At 40.6% G+C, this 17,043-nt stretch overlaps 1 protein-coding gene across 4 annotated transcripts in view; it reads right to left on the bottom strand.

Moving 5' to 3' along the window:
• IL15RA (interleukin 15 receptor subunit alpha) overlaps window positions 1-17,043 on the bottom strand; it is a 124,723-nt gene that overhangs the window by 63,501 nt on the left and 44,179 nt on the right. For 2 of the 4 annotated variants that reach the window (XM_073652461.1, XM_073652462.1), the window contains exons 2-3: window positions 10,461-10,546; window positions 1,140-1,334 (exon numbers count right to left, since the gene is read on the bottom strand). In XM_073652461.1, coding sequence (XP_073508562.1) covers window positions 1,140-1,299 — 160 coding nt within the window. In that variant the 5' untranslated portion in view covers window positions 1,300-1,334; window positions 10,461-10,546. The remainder of the gene's footprint in view (window positions 1-1,139; window positions 1,335-10,460; window positions 10,547-17,043) is intronic. The other 2 variants (XM_073652459.1, XM_073652460.1) reach the window with 1 other exon arrangement.

The following is a 17,043-nucleotide window of genomic DNA, read 5'->3' as shown; positions in this document are numbered from 1 at the left end:
GCGGGCCTTGTTGGGAGACGTCCTGTCTGTCCCCTTTGCCCTATATGGCCACCTTTTCAGCGATTGTGTGTGGATTTTGGCTACGGCACATGAAGATACCGCAATCTCCGGTTTGCTAGCTGAGTCTTGAAGTACTCCACTAGTCTGGGTCAAGTCCCCTACTGCGGCCTGATCCCTCCACGGTCAGCGTGAACTCGGGCACACGGGTGGACTCCGCACTTCCCGTGCCCCTAGGATCCTTCTCTCTCTGAAGCCTTTCCCACTGCTCCGGTGTTCTCTCCTCACTCTCCTACTGGGCCCCGTCCACTGGGCCCTCTCGCTGCCTGGACCTTACTCACACGGTCCTCCCTTGCTCCCCTGAGCAGAACTCCTTCTAGATGTTTCTACCCTGCTTTTTATACTCTTCCTTCAGTGCTCCCCTAAACTACTTCCTCCACCCACCTCCTCTACTTAGTTCCACCCTCCTGACAGGGACCAGGCCTGTGCTATCCCTCAGGAGCTATCTGGACCTTCCCTAATGGAGTGATGTAGTGTTGGATGTGAGTGGGTGGGTCCCGGGTAGTGCTCCCTCCTTACCTGAGAGTGGGGTACCACACCTCTGGATGAGATGCAGTACCTCTGTGGCAACTGGACCCGCAGGGACGGCACATATGCAAGGAAGCAAAGGGGCCCCACTGATGATTGTGAGGGCCATCTGTGTTCCATTTTTTAGAATGGAAGAGAAAGTTCTACTCAGCGGCAGACACAAACAGTAAAGGACCCCTGTGCAAGAACAGTATATGGGCCCTTTGCAGTACCATAGTTCGTACCTCTTGAGTCCCTGCGCGGCTGCACAGGCTGCATCAATGATATGTCCACCCCTGGTTCAACTTTTCAGGACTTTTTTATTTCCGTTTGATAAAACGGACACCAATTGGAAGCCAGACAGAACCCTAACAATCAATGGGGCCCTTCCACTTCCTTGTGTAACTGATGCACTGGATCACTTTTGCACATAAACATGGACATGTAAAAAGAATCTAGCTCTAAATAAGCACAGTACAAAAACTTGCAATGGCACTTGTATATATGTAAAATATGTAATATTACAAAAGCTCTCTGGGAAGAGACTATTTTACTCAATTTTAAGCAGTACTTACTAATGCAGGAGATATTTCCATATTTCCAGGCTGCTTTATTAGTTTTATCATCAATAAGGCAAATGGCAATATTTGATGTACCAGCTTGACGTTTGTAACCATCTTCACATATATACCGCAAGTGACTGTACACCTTATAGCTTCCTGAATATTGGTTCATCTTGGTGTTCTTCACTGTCTTTGGGTCACTGCACACTAATGAGAAATAGAAATGATATATGTTTAGATGTACACAAAGTTCAGACAAGCACTTTTTTCTAACGGTTCGGCTTGGAAATATATTCACATTACCATATTTTTAGTCTGAGTACCGTCCGTATAAAAAGAAGACCACACACAGATAACACACGGATATTCACATGAATATGCAAGGATGAACTGTCCTTGTGAAAAAAATCACAGCATGCGCTAGTCTGATCCGTTTTTCGGATGAGACTCACCTAGAAGTTTCAATGCGTGCGCAAATGCATGTCATATGTGCGCCATCCATATGGCATCCATTTTTAACTGATCCAATGCAATTATTCACATTGGAAATTTTTAATGGACTTGTAGAGTTTCTTAATTATTGCTGTAAAAATTATGTGGATGTAAAAAAGGACATAAGGATACCATACAGATCACAAACACCGCATTCCAAATTATTATGCAAATTGGATTTAAGAGTCATTAGGATGTAATTTTTATTTTTTTCAAATAAACTCATGGATGATATTGTGTCTCAGGGCTCTTTGGATCACTAAAATCAATCTCAAACACCTGTGATAATTAGTTTGCCAGGTGAACACATTAAAGGAAAATGACTTAAGAAGGACATTTCATATTAATAAGCAGTCCACAGGTTTCAAGCAATGTGTGAAAGAAATAGGTTCTGTCTGCTGCAAAAAATTGTCAAATAGCGTCAGTTTTGCCTTGGGCAAAGTATGAAAACATTAGATATTTCATGAAAACTTAAGCATGATCATCGTACTGTGAAAAGATTTGTGGCTGATAAAGAGCACAGGTGGATTCAAGCAGATAAAGGTATAATGAAGAAGGTTTCTGCCAGACAAATCTATTAGATTAAGAGAGCACCTGCTAAAATATCATTACAAAGCAGCAAACAGGTATTTGAAGCAGTTGTTCATAAATCTAAGATTTGGCCACCCCTAAACAGTGCTCATAAGCAGAAACGGTTGGAATGGGTCCAGACTTACATGAAAACAAATTTTAAAACAGTAAAGTTTACTGCAACCCTGAATGGCCCAGATGAATGGAGTAGTGGATGCCCCAACAAGGCTGCGAAGTCAGCCAGGAGGTGATGTAATCAAGTTTTGACCTGGAATCATAGGGAGAGAGCTGGTAAGCCCCTTTAAAGTCCCTAGAGGTGTGAAAATGACCTCGGCAAAGCATAGAGAGTTCAGACTGACTACTTTCTTCTATGGTACAAAAAGAAGAACTGTGCTATCCATCTCATACTGCAAAATCATTGGATACTATGGACATAAAAGGTGAGAGACGCATTGGGTGGCCACCATCCCCCCCTGACCTCAACCCTATTGAGAACTTTTGGAGTATCATCAAGGAAAAGATCTATGATGATGGAAGGCTATTCACATCACAGCAGCAGCTCTGGGAGACTATTCTGACATCCTGTAAAGAAATTCAAGCAGAAACTATCCAAAACTCACAAGTTCTATGGAAGGAAGAATTGTGGAGGTGATATCAAAGAAGGGGTCCTATGTTATCATGTAATTTGGACTGTTAAGATGTTTTTGATTTAAAAAGCTTTTGATTTCAGTAAGTGTGACCTCTTAATGCTGCAAATTCAACAAATGACCATTTTCAGTTCTTTACAACCTATAAAATGTTCAGAAACTCTGTTGTGTATAATAATTTGTAACAGTGCATTTTCTGTTTTTGTTTTTTTTTTCGTTTTGAAATTTTTTGGTTTTTATCATTGGGAGGTTTGACCAATAAAAATTGATTATTTGAACATTATACTGATTCATTTGCGTCGACCGTTTAGGAAAATCTGAGAAAAGTAGCATTTGTATAACAATTTGGAATGCGGTGTATAGATGACAATATGGATGAAAAAAATCATCCATCTTTTGAGGGGATGAAAATCGGATGTTTTTTCATATGTTTGTGAAAGAAACTACATTCACACTCATCCGTTTATATGGAATTGCTGAAAAATGTCCATGTACGTGACTGTGTTCATATTTTCATCAATAGATATTAGACACACAACCGGCGTACCTGTACTCCGATTCTTGGGTTATGAAGTGGCTATTTGTGCAGCTTGTGTGAATTTCCTGCTTACCAGTAACTATTTATTCTGCAAATATGTGCCACCTAGGATAGTTTTTATGAATATTTCCTGGCTTCTCATAATCCTCTCTTGGATATTTGCAACAACTTTAGGTGTCTGAACACGTGCTTTTCTATTTATCTTCTAAGAAGCATGTGTTAAACTACTTCCACACCAAAACTTACCGTATATACTTCTTTTTGTTAGTACAGAAAAGTCCAAAAATAACCAGCAGAACAGTCCTGTGTTCCTTTGAATGAGCCTGTATGTCAGTAGCACAATTTGAAGCTTATAGGCCCCAATAAAAATTTTCCAACAGGGCCCCCAACTATCATGGGACTTTAATGTTTGAGCTTTCATATGTACCAAAGAGACTTTTTGAGCTCGCCTAGGCTCCAGGGCCCGGTTCCAACTGCAACTCTAGCTTCTACTAATGGTGCGCCATAGTGTGCCTACATAGGTCTCCTCTGTCCTCTTTCTTTATTGAATAAAATATGGAAAGTTGGATACAATTGTAACATGGCGCAGGATGGTAGCTGTTGGCGAGGTACTCGTCTCCTGCGTCCCAGCACGTTACATGAAAGTGGGGGTCCAGGCTGGGTGTGTGAACTTGTGTCGTAGGACTGCACAGTGGCTCAGTGGTTAGCACTGTTGCTTTGCAGCGCTGGGGTCCTCCAAAGACGACATCTGCAAGTAGTTTGTGTGTTCTCTCCGTGTTTGCATGGGTTTCCTCCAGTTTCTCTGATTTTCTCCCACACTCTAAAGACATACTGATAGGGAATTTAGATTGTGAGCAACAATGGGGACAGTGCCGATAATTTCTGTAAAGCGCTGTGGAATTAATGGAGCTATAGAAGTGAGTAAAATTAATAAGTAAATAAATAAGGGGCGGTACACTTATGCAGGCCGCATGTAACTGATGACGCTGATTTGCCAGGACCAGATGTTAACCAGTTCACGAAAGGAGACAACAATTTAAAATTAAACCTCTTATTACTGAAGAATAACTGGATATGAACTATATACAGCAGATAGTAGGCGTTAATCTTCAAGGATGTTTCTTTAACCACAAGCGACATGAACACATACATCTCCTTTCTCCCTGAAAACACTCTATCGTCTTCGCTTACTTCCTCTACTCTTTGCACAGCCCAGCACACTATCTTGGGAGCTTCCGTTTTCCTCTGTGTGGACCACACGGGTCGAAGTGTTATGCTAGAGCCCCTCACAACTACTCTCAACTACTCTCAACTACTCTGTCGATTCTGGACTGCTACTCGCTTCTCTTCTCTGCTATCTCTTCTCTTACAGGCTCTTACTATCTGCTCCGGTAGCTCCTCTCTTGCCACAGGGACACCCACTGCATGCAGCATTGCTCACACTAGACCTGAGGTCTTTACTCTGCTCACTCTGGTCTCTTTCTGACTACCAGGAAGTCCTTTCTGATCCTGCTGCCTAGCCCCTCCTTCTCTGGGCTAAACTCTGGACCTATCTTACCCTACTCACTGTTTGGTGCTGGGCAGACTATAACAACATTATTGTCATCTTGTGGCCAATATACTTAATATCACATAAAACTACGTATCACACAATAGACACTACACATTACACTGTACAACATTACATGAAGGCTTCTCAAGGGGCTTGGGCAACATGCCCATCCCTCTACACACTCACTCTCAACACTACTGCTCATGGCTAAGGATACTACTTAATTGGCAGAGGAGGATACATTGAGTCTTATTAATTTTTGACACATCTCTAGTTTTGATGAATGTCCAAATGACATTATCATATACAGAACACACAAGGAAAATAGGATTCCGTTTTTCATGGTCCATCCTGTAACATGCTCATCTGGGAGGAAAAGTCTGGAAAAATGCCATCAGTTTTTGAATTGTTTCACAGGAAAAATACTGCCTGCTCCTTTCAGTTTTTATTCTATTGTTTGTATTAGAGTCTCATAAAAGTGAAAAACTGAAACAAATAAATTATTACCCAATCTTTCATGTTGGTATGAATAGTGTCATTTACATTAATGTTTATTACTGTTCTTGAAAAAGTGTCAGAAGCTGAAATGTTCATGGGTGAATAAGACTCCACATTTTTTCACTTGGACCCCTTGAGTAATGTCTCTTTTTTTGCTCTTTTACATACGGCTCTAGGAGGGATTGCACCACTGATGAAGCGTGTGCTGCTATCTTTTGTTACTATATGATTATTACCTATGTAGTTTCATGTACTGTCAAAAATTCACAACTGATATTCTGCAATCATATACTTTGCATTCAACATTAAAAAAGAAAACTTGGCAGAAAAAGCAAAAACAACACTGCTTTGTCTGTCAAAAAGCATATATGAGGTTTTCAGTTTGGGGCAGGAGATCCATATAGAGACCATAAAATACAACTGTCTGAACCCAGCCTTAGGCTAATAAGGAAATGGGCTTGCCAAAGAGCCCTTATAGCATCTTTCCCTTGAGCAGCAGCATCTGTTGACAAATCAAATTTAAATGAAAATGAAATTATATTTTAGTTATCACACTGCACTAGTGATTGCTTATACAGTGCCTACAAGTAGTATTCAACCCCCTGCAGATTTAGCTGGTTGACACATGCGGAATTAACTTGGCATTGTGACATTTGTACTGTAGATCAGCCTGGAAGTGGGAAATGCACTGCAGCAAATATTGTTGTTTTTTTTTTGTTTGTTTGTTTTTTAAAACGTTAAAAGTTAATTTAGAGTGTCATTTATTATTCAACCCCTCAAACCACAAGAATTCTGTTTGGTCCCCCTAAAGTATTAAGAAGTAGTTCAGGCACCAAGAATAATGAGCTTCACATGTGTGGATTAAAGATCTCTTTTGCCAGCCTTTTCTGACTATTTAAGACCCTCCCCAAACTTGTGAACAGCACTCAGACATGGTCAACATGGGAAAGACAAAGGAGCATTCCAAGGCCATCAGAGACAAGATCGTGGAGGGTCACAAGGCTGGCAAGGGGTACAAAACCCTTTCCAAGGAGTTGGGCCTACCTGTCTCCACTGTTGGGTGCATCATCCGTAAGTGGAAGGCTTATGGAACTACTGTTAGCCTTCCACGGCCTGGACAGCCTTTGAAAGTGTCCTCCCGTGCCAAGGCCAGGCTTGTCCGAAGAGTCAAGGCTAACCCAAGGACAACAAGGAAGGAGCTCCGGGAAGATCTCATGGCAGTGGGGACATTGGTTTCAGTCAATACCATAAGTAACGTACTCCACCGCAATGGTCTCCGTTCCAGACGAGCCCGTAAGGTACCTTTACTTTCAAAGCGTCATGTCAAGGCTCATCTACAGTTTGCTCATGATCACTTGGAGGACTCTGAGACAGACTGGTTCAAGGTTCTATGGTCTGATGAGACCAAGATCGAGATCTTTGGTGCCAACCACACACGTGACGTTTGGAGACTGGATGGCACTGCATACGACCCCAAGAATACCATCCCTACAGTCAAGCATGGTGGTGGCAGCATCATGCTGTGGGGCTGTTTCTCAGCCAAGGGGCCTGGCCATCTGGTCCGCATCCATGGGAAGATGGATAGCACGGCCTACCTGGAGATTTTGGCCAAGAACCTCCACTCCTCCATCAAGGATCTTAAGATGGGTCGTAATTTCATCTTCCAACAAGACAACGACCCAAAGCACACAGCCAAGAAAACCAAGGCCTGGTTCAAGAGGGAAAAAGTCAAGGTGTTGGTGTGGCCTAGTCAGTCTCCTGACCTTAACCCAATTGAAAACTTGTGGAAGGAGCTCAAGAATAAAGTCCACATGAGACACCCAAAGAACCTAGATAACTTGGAGAAGATCTGCATTGAGGAGTGGGCCAAGATAACTCCACAGACCTGTGCCGGCCTGATCAGGTCTTATAAAAGACGATTATTAGCTGTAATTGCAAACAAGGGTTATTCCACAAAATATTAAACATAGGGGTTGTATAATAATTGACCCACACTTTTATGTTTAAAATTTATTAAAATTCAACTGAGCAATATAACTTTTTGGTTTGTAAGATTTATGCTTCTGTTCATAAATCCTACTCTCGTTTGCAGTTTGAAGGCTCTAACTTATTTGCATCTTATCAAACCAGCTAAATCTGCAGGGGGTTGAATACTACTTGTAGGCACTAATACTAAAATAAAGCTCCATGACTAAGGCTGGGTTCACATCACGTTTTAGAAATATAAGAGTGGTTCTGTAGAGGTTCCGTCTAAAGCGGGATTCAGGTGTATCCACATATGGGACCACTACTTTAAAGGAGCACTCCCATAAAATTTTTTATCCTCTTAATATATTGCAGTCATCATATTATATAGCACTGTGTACTTACAATTGCTCATTTTGCCTTTCTACTCAGCTAATTCTTCTCTTTTCCATCAGGTCTATGACATCACGTGATTAAAAACTGGCTGGCTGAATCCTTCTAAGCTCTATTTAGAAACAGGAAGTCAGTTTTCCCTGTATGACTCATCAGTCACTGCAAAAGTCCCTGGCAGGGAAAAGAAAGGAGCAGCTGGGTCAGGAGTTGAAGAGGGGGATGATTTTTGCAGGGAAAAGAGATGTCCTGTTTCTACATAGGAGCAGAGAAAAGAGAAGAATTTATCTGGGTAGAAAGGCAAAATGAGCAATTGTAAGTACTCAGTGCCATATATTATGATTATTGTAATATATTAAGAGGATAAAAACTTTGATCGTAGGGTTTCTTTAATGAAGGCGACTGAGTCACTTTGTGCTCTGTTTGACCTCATTTTTGGCAATGCCCGCCCTTTTGAGGCAGGCACAAAAAAAGTACTAGTAAATATAGCAAAAAGCATTCATACACAACACAAACCTTAGCAATCAGCTTTAGTTCTTAAAAATGACAAACAACTTAATAAAATCTACAAAAAGGTTATAAAGATGGATAAACTATAAACTTTTGAGGTAGGATTGAGGATGCAAATATATCCACCCATATTATTTAAATATACAAAAAAGGGCATAGCATTTAGGACCCCTAAAGAATGACAATTCTGAGTTGATCACGGCGACGTAGACGAGGCAAGGTTACTATATAAAAAGGAAGGCAAGTAAAGTGAAATAAAGCTCTGCAACTAGATGCATTGCACCCAAGAGTCATCAAAGTGCTTAGTTTAGTTATTAGTGTAAGTGTTTTGCTAATATTTGTGGATTCTCTAATTGTCATAATGGAAGAAGAAATTAGCGCAAAGCTAATGTTGATCAGAGCTGAGCATTCATCTTTATAGGGAAGTCGGGATAGCTGTTGGATGAATAAGCATTTGACCAACAGGTATCTAAGGTGCATTGGCATAGTTCCAGTCTTTCTAATTATCTAGTGATTGTGATTTATAACACACTGAGAAATGAGACTCAATGTGGATAAATGTAAATTTATGTATCTGGGTTGTAATAATCTGCATTTGTCCTATATTCTACGAGGAGCAAAACTACGAGAGTCAGGTTAAAAAAACAATGTGCAATGTAATCATCTGTGTCTCAGGCCCCATACAATCATCTGATTCACGTATGCACTCTTTTTTTTCACAGATAGAACACATTCATTTTAGTCTGAGCCTTTTCATATATCCATTATTTTTCTTTTTCGTGGAGATTTGAAAAAATAAACTGCACACGGATGTCAACTGTGTTGCATCTCTTTATGCTAGGAGATGCTTGGGGAACCTCCATCAATATTGTGTCACATCCAAGAAGAAAAGAACACATAATGATAGGAATAGCAGGCACAGGTCAAAACTGGATGAAAATCGTATCCAGCACATTAATGAACATGAGTCAATTTTTTCTTCATTATATCATCCCTATGTCTCTTTTTGACATCTGTTTGGTATCCGTTTTTATACATTATAAAATTCTACAAGGCCAAATACAGTTTCCCATGTTAAAATTGCAATGGATCTGTTAAAAACAGATGCAATTTGAATGGTTTCTGTACTAGGTATAACTTGTGGACTAGCTATCTTGTGCCATGTAGTCCTGCTCTGTATAACCCTGACCTCACCACTGATTGGCAGTTTTCTGCCTATGCACAGTGTGCGCAGAAAGCTGGCAATCAGTGGTGAGGGTGGGGTTATACTCTACTCAGTATTCAGAGAACTGCTACATCTGCAATAGATGTAGCAAAATGTCAGCATGCAGACCAGTAAGTGATACAACGTCGGAATCAGGGTCTTCACCCCTACATTATGTCGTTCTCAGATTACATAGCAAAAACCTTGTGACAAATTCCCTTTAAGAAAGAATGCATGTGTGAGACAGGGATATGGTTTTACTGCCTTACAAGAAATTAGTAATATGCAGTTCAGTTATAGGCCTTGGTTCATAAAAAGGATGACTTGGAGTTGGAAAAGGTAAAAAAAAGAGCAACAAAATCAGTAATGGACAAGAGCAATCTTTTTTTTTTGGTAACAGTAAAAGAAATGTATTTTTTTTTTTGCTTAATATATCGTGCTTCATGAACAGAACATCCAACAAGGGGCACTCCCTTCTTATGGAGAAAAACAATTCTCTCTCATTCTCCCTCTCTTTCCTAAAGTTTTCAATTGCAGTTTATGAATTGTGTCATAGCACATGGAGAAATTTATCACGAGAGCTAATATGATCCTAATATAAAAAATGTTACTCGGGTTTTTCATTGAGACTACAAAATGTGTTATTATTTAAGTAATTGAATAGTTCTGTGGGATATGCTGTCCATGTTGGAGAACGTTATCATTAGTACTACGCAGGTTGCACAGATGGTTGGGAAAACATTGCTCCGAGTGCACCTCGTTGTATGAGAAGGACATTAATCTGTTGGCAGACAAAATGTGTTTTATGAAGGCAAAGCTCAAAAATGCTTAAAATGAACTACATAGGGAAATAAAAGATTCCTTGGGCTATAACTTATCAGATGCAATATTGCAATGTGAGATAAGACTGTGTCTTGTACATAGTATTAGAAAGTAAGTGTTGGGAAAGGTAGAATTATCTACTTACCACTATTTTCTTAAAGCTCTATGCTGGCAGTGCATGACATTTGGAACATACTGTAGCTCGCCTTCTTGACTGTACAGCAGTTTCACCTGGTAAAGTATAAAGACAACTCTCAGCAAGTTGCTCAGACTACATTTACAAGCTTGAAATATACATATAAATATAATATGTCAAGAATTCAAACAATCGTGACAGCTCCATGCACTGCTCAGATAGGACTTGAAGAAAAACGAGCCCTAGATTGACTACCACCAACAATATATAGACACTCTCAACTTCAAATTATGGTCTACACCAAGGCTTTGCAATCTTTTATCAATGGGGCATCAACATGATCATGGTGTCTTGGTCTCTCTATGGATTGCTGTCCATTCCAAAAATTGGAAATTATAATAAATTGTTTTAACATTTTCTTCTAAGAGCTCATGCAGACGACTGTATTTTCGGGCTGACAAAACATCAGATAGCACTCAGACCAGTTTTATTCTATGGGACCGTGCATATGTCTGATTTTTTCCCTCTGACCCAGCCTGTCCGATGAAAATAAATCGCAGCATGCATTGATATGCATCCTTAAATCAGATCGCACTAGGCCAGGCAAGTCAATGGGTGGAAAACATCAGACCACACTCAGATGAAATCCGAGTTTGGTGCGATTTTCACGGATTGGCAGAATGGAGAAGATGGAGAAATGTTTTTTTCCATCTTCTCCACATCCGAGAAAATTGGATCGCACTGTAATTAGTATAATCGGCCTGATTTTGTGAGATGAGAGAAAATACGGTCGCTTGACCCTATTCTAAGCCTAAGAATATTAAAATATGCACATAAGGATACCAAGTTAAGCAATAAAGAAGAAAAAAGTAATACCTCTTGCCTGTTCCCCCATGAATCCTCTCATAGCTCATGAATGGTATGAACAGTGATATGAGGTCTATAGCTTTGCCCATCTGCTCCATTCACATACACTGCTGTTATAGGTGCTACTTTAATGTTACCACTGAAAGGTTGAGGTAGTCTGATACATCGCTCACTAACCATTATCGTGATCCTAGTGAATTAGCATGTTTTGATTTATTTTACTCATTTATAGAGCGCCATCATATTCCACAGCACTTTACAGTCATTATCATCACTGTCCCCATCAGGGCTCACAATCTAAGTTACCTATCAGGATGTCTTTGTAATGTGTCAGGAAACTGGAGTACTTCCACACAAACTGGGGGAGGAGGGGAACACAGAAACTCCTTGCAAATGTGTAAAGAAATGGACATACTGCCCATGTTCCCACGTGAAGAACAAGTGTATTGTTGTATTGTGTAATGTGAACTGTGACATGCATTAATAGTGTTTTTATTGTCTTCTGTCCAACAGTAGGAAGAGTTAAAGTTAATGATTGAGACTAGCCCAGAGTGGGAGGGGATGAGGTGAAGGAACAGAGACAGTTTCCTGTCAGAACATCAGATAGGGTCCTGTGTCCGTTTGAAATAGACCTAAGGTCTAGACAGTAAGTAGTGCCGCACGACGTGGGTGTCATGAGGTGAGGAGAGACTGAGCGTGAGCCTGAGTAAAGAAAAAAAAAAAACAACAGGAGGACAGAGTGATCAAACTGAGACGTTTCCTGGGAGAGGATGCCTAGCAGTACGGCCCAGAGTTTATAACTCAGAGAGGCAACGGGCCAAGATGGGACAGAGTACGTAAGATGAAGAGAGTGCTTCTGGCAGGAGTTTCAAGGTGTCAGTGACAGAGAAGTTAAGTACTGGCCATACTGCCAACATAGCTCCCTTGAGGGGAAAAGACGCGGAACCGCGGGTTAAGAATAGGACTCTTGCTAGCTGGACTGTAGTACTGAGCTGGGTTGAGGTTGAAGAAAAGTCAAACAGTGGAGATAAAGAACGAATGAGTAATGAGAAAGGAATTGGAATTGTGTGTAGAAAATGCTCTGTATTGTGAAAGAAACGGACATAAAGTTGTGTACCCATTATTTTCTGTATATAATCCCTAACAAGTTATTTTTCAGTAAAAAGTTTATTTGTGGCTGGTGGTCTCCCTCATTGAACTGTTCAACATCTGGTCCTGGCCAACCCAAGTCATTGGTATACATGCAGTCTGCAAGGGCGTAGCGCCCCCATAGCACAAGTCCACACACTGAGCCAGGACCCCCACTTTCATTTGAATCCAGGACTCCAGCATTGCAAGGCTACAGTTCTAACCACTGAGCCACAATGCTATAGTTATCCACTGAGTCACTGTGCTTGCTGAATATGGCTATTTAGCAAAGGGTAAGGCTATATGAGCAAGATTTCTGCAAGCAGCTTTCTACTTGCACATTGCTATTGATTGTGTTGTCCCATTGATTGTGTAATTTTTTTTTTAAATGTCAGTATTTTGCACAATAAAAACGTGTTATGGAAAAAATGTCATGCTTAGGTCGCCACATTCTGACAGATATAACTTTTTTTGTTTTTCAGTAGACATAATGATTCAAAGTTTTTTTTTGTGGGAACCATTAAAGTTTTTATTGGCACCAATATCAATTTAATGACATATGCTTACGTCATTCTACGCACAGAGGTAAATGTGTTTCTTATCAACACAAGCTGTGGTCTAACTGGTGCTAGCTTAGTCTCATGTGGAAATTTAGTTTAACCCCCTTCATGTTATGGCCATTTTACATTGTTTTCATTTTTTCCTCCCTTTCTTCCAAGAGCCATACATTTTTCCATCAGTATAGCTGTATGAGGGCTTGATTTTTTGAAGGACAAGTTGTACTTTTGAATGACACCACTCATTTTATCATGTGAAAACGAAAAAAAAAATACAAGTGTGGGAAATTGCAAAAAAAATGAAATATCACAATTGCTATGGGTTTTCTTTTATTCGCCATGTTCAGTACATGGTAAAACTTACCTGGCAATATGATTCTCCAGGTCAGTACGAATACGCAGATAGCAAACATGCATAGTTTTTTTTATTAAGTGGTGAAATTTTTTTTAAAAAATTCTTAAAAAAACCTTTCTTGTGTCGTAATTTTTCGAGACCCATAACGTTTTCATTTTTCGGGATATGGGGCTGTGTGAGGGCTTATTTTTTGTGCCCTGAGCAGATGTTTACTGATACCATTTTGGGGTACGAAACGATGTCTTGATCTCCTCTTATTGCACTTTATTGCAATGTTGCAGGGGCCGTTTCGATTTTTTTCTCATTACACCGTTTACAATTCGGATTCATTTATTTTATATTTTGATATATATTATAGAAAATATTTCATATTTTTTTACTGTACCTTAGGGGACTTGAAGCTGTGATCATCTGATCGCTTGTGCTACACATAGCAGGGCTTCAGAACTGCTATGTATGGAGAAAATCACAATCTCCTATGAATACCAGCTAAGCGCTGGCTTTCACAGGAGGATCATAATGACAGGCACGAGGGTCTTCAGCAGATCCGAGGCCGTCATGACAACCCACTGACGCCCCACGATCACGTCACGGGTGTGCCGATGGGTGGGTGGATTGACAGCGGGATTTAACAGTTTAACATGGTTAACAGGCTGTTAGAGGCACATAATGACTGATTCAATCAGCCAACTTGTGAGGGCTTACACGCCGGCATATGACGTACCAATACATCATATGTCGGTAAGGGGTTAAGGTTGTGTTCCCAAGATGAGTATTTGGTACATGTTTGACGTTGCAGATTTTCTGCAGCATTTCTGCACCTAATAGGTAAATTAGGTTAATTGCATTTTTCATTGCGTTTTTTAGTGCATTTTATACAAGCGTTTTTAGCACATTTTTTCTGCTGCGGTCTTTGTCTCCTTTTGGTATGTTATGTTTTAAATAAAACTGCTTTGTATTTGATACTTCTTGTTACTTATCTTTAATAAAACTTTATTCATAAACTCATATGCGGAATGCATTCGCTTTTATTTAGTTTCTGCTGCGGAAATGCACAATTAACACATATATGTCCTCATCTCATTAAAGTGTAAGGGGAAAATCGGCAAATGAAATGCATATTTACTGCAACATAAAATTGACATGTTGCTGATATAAAAAACTCACCGCAGGTCGGTTTATGCAGCATTAAAAAAAAATAAGTGGCATAAAATTTCTATAAGGCCACAGCTCCACTATCAGTATTTGATCAGTATTCAGTCAGTATTTTTTCTCAGGAGTGGGAGCCAAAACCAGGAGTGGTAATAAATGCAGAATTGGTGACTTGTTTCTATTATACCTTTTCTCTGATTGTTCCTCACCTGGTTTTAGCTCCCACTCCTGAGAAAAAATACTGACCGAATACTGATCAAATACTGATAGTGGGGCCATGGCCTAAATCCCACCCACTTTGCTAGAACTGTAAGAAGCTGCGTTTTTTGCTCAAAAAAACTATGAAGCATCAAAAACTCACCCAAAAGTCATCATGTAAGATTAGCCTTAAAAGCACAGACACGAGATTTATGAAAATCTCTTCCACTTTGCTAAAAATGTAGTACACTACGTTTTCTCCAAAAATATGCAGCAGAAGAAAACGCAGCATAAAGCATATACACTGTGGGAACATAGCCTGATTAATGCTTCTTCTACATCGAGCGGCATTAATGATTTCAAACTTCATTAAAGATCTTGTCTCACAGAAAAGGGACGTAAATCGCCACAATCATCCTGCCTTGTCACTTTTGCTAATGTCACAGAACAGTATAAATGTTCTCCAGAAATATTTTTGCAGACCTGTGTAACTTGTAATAAATAGGTCGGGATCACATAGTGTATGTCATGTAAAGTCTTCTAACTAGTGTAATTTGAGGGTTGTAGTTTCTCAGAACAAAGCGGTTCTTTACGCCAACAACATAGGGAGTGGATTACTCAACAATGATTCACCTAAGATATCCTCAGAATGTTTCTGAATGCAACTTCTCCAAAGCACATATTCTCACGACACTGTAAGTCAATCATGCAGGGCTGAACTGTGAAGCGATGACTGATCACCTAGGTGTAAAGTGAGCAGGGGGTGTCATGGGCTAGGGGCTGCTGTGTTCCCACACCCTGGCATCCTACAAATAAATGGTGTCTCTGTTCCCAAGTGCTGTAAGTGCAGTGCAGTTCACTCATGTTTGGGCCACAGGCCTCCGCTGTCTCTACAATCCCGGATCCAGGAACAGCCGCATATTCAATAGGGGACACCCAGTTCATTTTAACAAGTTCATCTTTACTGAAAGTACAGCCATCTTTAATAAGCAATATCGGGCACAGCATCTTCGTTCACTTACTTCCTCCACACAGAACATCTCACTCCTGTTCTCATGTTCAGCACGGACTACCCCTATGCTTAATCCTCCTGTCAGCCCCAGGGTTTCCCAATCCGGATCCGCAGTATGCCTGAGATCTGCAACGTTTCCCTCACACGGTTCCACACCAATCTTCCACTGTACGGAAGGGTTGTCGGTGCTCTCCATAGTGCCCAACTTGAGCCTTAGGCTTCGGATGTTTCAGGTATGTCTGTAGGGAGTTTTGTACGACCTCATACCGCCAGAACGTCTTTACCCATGCAGTGCTTCAGCCCACTGCACCTTGAACTCGCCCTAGCAACTGTCACCAACTAACTCCTTCACTAACTGACTAAACCAGGAAGTGGTTGCCCTTTACTGGCTCTAACCTCTCCCAGTTTGGGCTGGACCAGTAATTTTAACTGTATCTTTACTCTGTCTGCCCCAGCAGTCTTGTTGCTGGGCAAACTTATCCTTTCACCTACTTAACTACAGTATGCACTAAGCATATTACACTTACAATGCCTATCACCGTCTTATCTGCTCTATGTCCTAAGCTCTAAACTATATCCTATACTTTCCCTACACCTGAGCTGAGCGCATGTTATTCACGATAGGCATTGCTTTTACAGTATTTACACAGCAGCATCAGTACCCTACAAAACTATACATTAATTACAGTACAGACCAAAAGTTTGGACACACCTCATTTAAAGATTTTTCTGTTTTTTCATGACTTTGAAAGTTGTACATTCACACTGAAGGCATCAAAACTATGAATTAACACATGTGGAATTATATACTTAACAAAAAAGTGTGAAACAACTGAAAATATGTCTTATATTCTAGGTTCTTCAAAGTAGCCACCTTTTGCTTTGATGACTGCTTTGCACACTCTTGGCATTCTCTTGATGAGCTTCAAGAGGTAGTCACCGGAAATGGTCTTCCAACAATCTTGAAGGAGTTCTCAGAGATGCTTAGCACTTGTTGGCCCTTTTGCCTTCACTCTGCGGTCCAGCTCACCCCAAACCATCTCGATTCGGTTCAGGTCTGGTGACTGTGGAGGCCAGGTCAACTGGCGTAGCACCCCATCACTCTCCTTCTTGGTTAAATAGCCCTTACACAGCCTAAAGGTGTGTTTGGGGTCATTGTCCTGTTGAAAAATAAATGATGGTCCAACTAAACGCAAACCGGATGGAATAGCATGCCGCTGCAAGATGCTGTGGTAGCCATGCTGGTTCAGTATGCCTTCAATTTTGAATAAATCCCCAACAGTGTCACCAGCAAAGCACCCCCACACCATCACACCTTCTCCT

The sequence above is a fragment of the Phyllobates terribilis genome, unplaced genomic scaffold (genome assembly GCF_046119375.1).
Source record: "Phyllobates terribilis strain yellow unplaced genomic scaffold, ASM4611937v1 Scaffold_11__3_contigs__length_659146591, whole genome shotgun sequence".
Taxonomy (NCBI): domain Eukaryota; kingdom Metazoa; phylum Chordata; class Amphibia; order Anura; family Dendrobatidae; genus Phyllobates; species Phyllobates terribilis.
The sequence above is the reverse complement of the archived record's forward strand: the minus strand, read 5'-3'. Positions and strand labels throughout refer to the sequence as shown.